Source organism: Helobdella robusta (assembly GCF_000326865.2).
Source record: "Helobdella robusta unplaced genomic scaffold HELROscaffold_13, whole genome shotgun sequence".
In the NCBI taxonomy this organism is placed as follows: Eukaryota; Metazoa; Annelida; class Clitellata; order Rhynchobdellida; family Glossiphoniidae; genus Helobdella; species Helobdella robusta.
The window spans coordinates 1,963,659-1,966,418 of NW_008703718.1; the positions used below are offsets into that span (position 1 = coordinate 1,963,659).

General features: G+C 37.2%; 1 protein-coding gene across 1 annotated transcript; it reads right to left on the reverse strand.

The window, feature by feature from the left end:
• Window positions 1–1,372: 1,372 nt before the first annotated feature.
• HELRODRAFT_73506 (hypothetical protein) lies at window positions 1,373–2,482 on the reverse strand (the record flags this gene model as incomplete). The annotated part of the gene is made up of 3 exons (XM_009014208.1): window positions 1,373–1,579; window positions 1,724–1,806; window positions 1,981–2,482. Coding segments are annotated over 3 exons (792 nt in total), but the record flags the coding sequence as incomplete, so codon positions are not given.
• Window positions 2,483–2,760: the final 278 nt, after the last annotated feature.

Genomic DNA, 2,760 nt, shown 5'->3' on the forward strand with positions numbered 1-2,760 from the left:
CAGTGTTGTAATTTAGTTGTTGTACAGGACTAACGTTGCTGATAATGTTGAGTTTGTTGCAATGTTGTTGCAGAGTTGAAAAGTCAGGCGAAGTGTTCTTAAACTCTTCAACAGCGTTGTAGTTCATGGCGATTATTTCTGCGTTGTTGTTGACGTTGACGATGTTTTCATTGATTGAGTTGTTTTTTGGAAGGGTAGTGTTGTATATGGGGCTGTTGATGATGTTGATATTGTGGCTACTGTATATTTTCACGCTGTCTCTGTTGAAACTGACGATCGGCGATCCGAAATTTTTATCGAAACTGTTTTGATTATCGTTAATCATGTTGTTATTTATATTGTTGTTGATGTTGTTGTTGTTATGGTTGAAATTGTTGTTGACGTTGGTGGTGTTGTTGTAAATAATGTTGTGGCTGCTTTCGATTGGTATGTTAGGAATGGTTGAATGATAATCCGGAATGCCAATATTTTTCACATTTTGTGCGCCAGTTCTTGCAGGGATGGTGGCATATATATCCGGAGGTCGATTATTTTTGTTATAAATTACGTTGGCTTGCAACGGTTTGTCAGATGGCGTGTTGCGATTTTTTTCAAAACTGCTGCTCGGTGTTTTAAGAATGGTTTTCAAAGGAGTTTTAGTTTTGTTGTTTGGTTTTGAAATGGTAGATATTGATGACGTTGCAGACGTTATTGCCGCTGTTTTGTTTATTTTTGAACTTTTTAGGATTGGTTTGTTACAAACGGGGTTCTGACAGACTTGATTGTGAATAGATGTGTTGGCGTACTGTTGTTTGGTGAAATTTTTCAACGGAAATTCGTGATTTTGTTGGTGTTGTTGGTGGATGTTACTGCTGCCGCTAAATATATTGATGGCAACATCGCTTCTATCCGCATCAACATTTCTCAGCAAAGAATTTCGACTGCTCAATATATCTGGTGTACATTTGTTTGTAGAAAACGAATTTACTTTTTTTGTCGGTTTGAAAAATGAACGCCGCGGTTTGTTTTTATGCAGTGATCTCACGGCTTTTTCTTGTAATTTATCACGTTTTTCTTCGTAACAAAATTCATCAACAAGTTCAACGTTTCTATTGCAGCATTTACAATCGTCAACATCTCCTTCGACAAAATTTTTGCATTTTACGTTTTCGCTGTTCAGGAGTTTCTGGTGCTTCTGGTTGGCTTTCTTGCGTTTTGCGTTTTTGTTTTGCTTCCTCGTTACAACACACGCGAAGCAAGCCACTAAACAACCAACGACAACAAGACACCCAAATATAATACCAAGAATTACCTCTAAATTTGAAAACAATTTAGAAAATTTTTTTAGTAAATTTTCGCTAAGGCTTATGTTTTCATAAACTTTGTTTTCAACAACTAATAAGTTATACATGACTTCTGATTTTCCAGCTAAATTTTCAGCTAAACACATGTAGCTACCGGCATCAGATTTTTTAGCCGAAAGCACGTGCAAAACAGATTCCACGCTGCTTCCAGTTTCCGAATTCAATTCGTCAATTTCTCCCTCATTAACATCGAAAACGTTATTGTAGTTTTCATTTAGCTGTTCATTTTTCATGAACTGATTGTGATACTCAACAAATTCAAGATAACGAGCCAAATCCTCTTTGTCATCTGAGTAACGATAATTTTCAATATTTGGATAGGGCTGGGGTATAACTCTTTGCGTGATGAACTGTTGGGGCACCAGAAGACCTCCACGAACCCAGGTGACAATTGGAGCGGGATCGCCCCATGCTGTACATTTCAACGTGGCGTTTGATCCCAGAACCACCTCCACGCTTGTTGCTTTCAAGTTTACATCGTTGTTTTTATTGTTATTGAGGACCCCGTCATAACTTTCATCTTTTAATGCGTTTCCGTACAAAACTTGGTTGTAGTCTCCATTGTTTTTGTCGTCTTCACTACTACTAACCCCATCAATATCATTACTGATTTCAATTCCTTTTTTGATTTTGCCACCGCTTGGTACTTGAATGGTACTTGAACAAGCGAATTTGTCAGGAGCAACATTCTTCCAGCTGACTCCTCGTAAGTTGTTTGGAGATTCGCAGATTGGCGAATTTGATCCAAAATCCCAGTTTGGGATAGATTGAAGACTGATCCTTAGCCAGCGTAAGTGGCAATCACATTTCCACTGATTGTTGTACAGCCGCAAAACTGTTAATCTGCTGAAAGATTTTTTGATTTGATAATGAAGATGACGAAGCTGATTGTTGGCCAAGTTCAATTCATACAGACGATTCATTGGACGAAATGAAGATGGTTCAATATTTTTTATTTGACAATTTTCAAATTTCAAAGTCTCTATTGAGGATAGATACTTGAAATCGTTTTTTCCAAGGTGCGTTATAGGATTGTTGTTGACGGTTAGGATTCGCAATGATTTCAAATGTTTAAAAGCTGGACCGGGCAAGGAAGAAAGCAAATTACTTTCTAAATCTAAAATCTGCAAATTATCCATGCCTACAAAAGCGTAATCAGAAATATTGAATATTCTATTATTTTTCAAGTAAAGATTCTGTAAGGATGTGTAGTCTCTGAACGAATAGTCGCGAATGACTGAAATTTGATTTTTGTGCAGATTAAACGTTTTTATATCCGTGTCTAAGTTCTGCGGCACGAACGTGAAATTTTTCATCATGCATTCAGCAGTTTTGAGACCATATATTGTTATGATGGGGCATTTAACGTTGGAGTTGAAGTTGTATTTGTGGTTGCTGAAGTCGTATTCATCCGCAA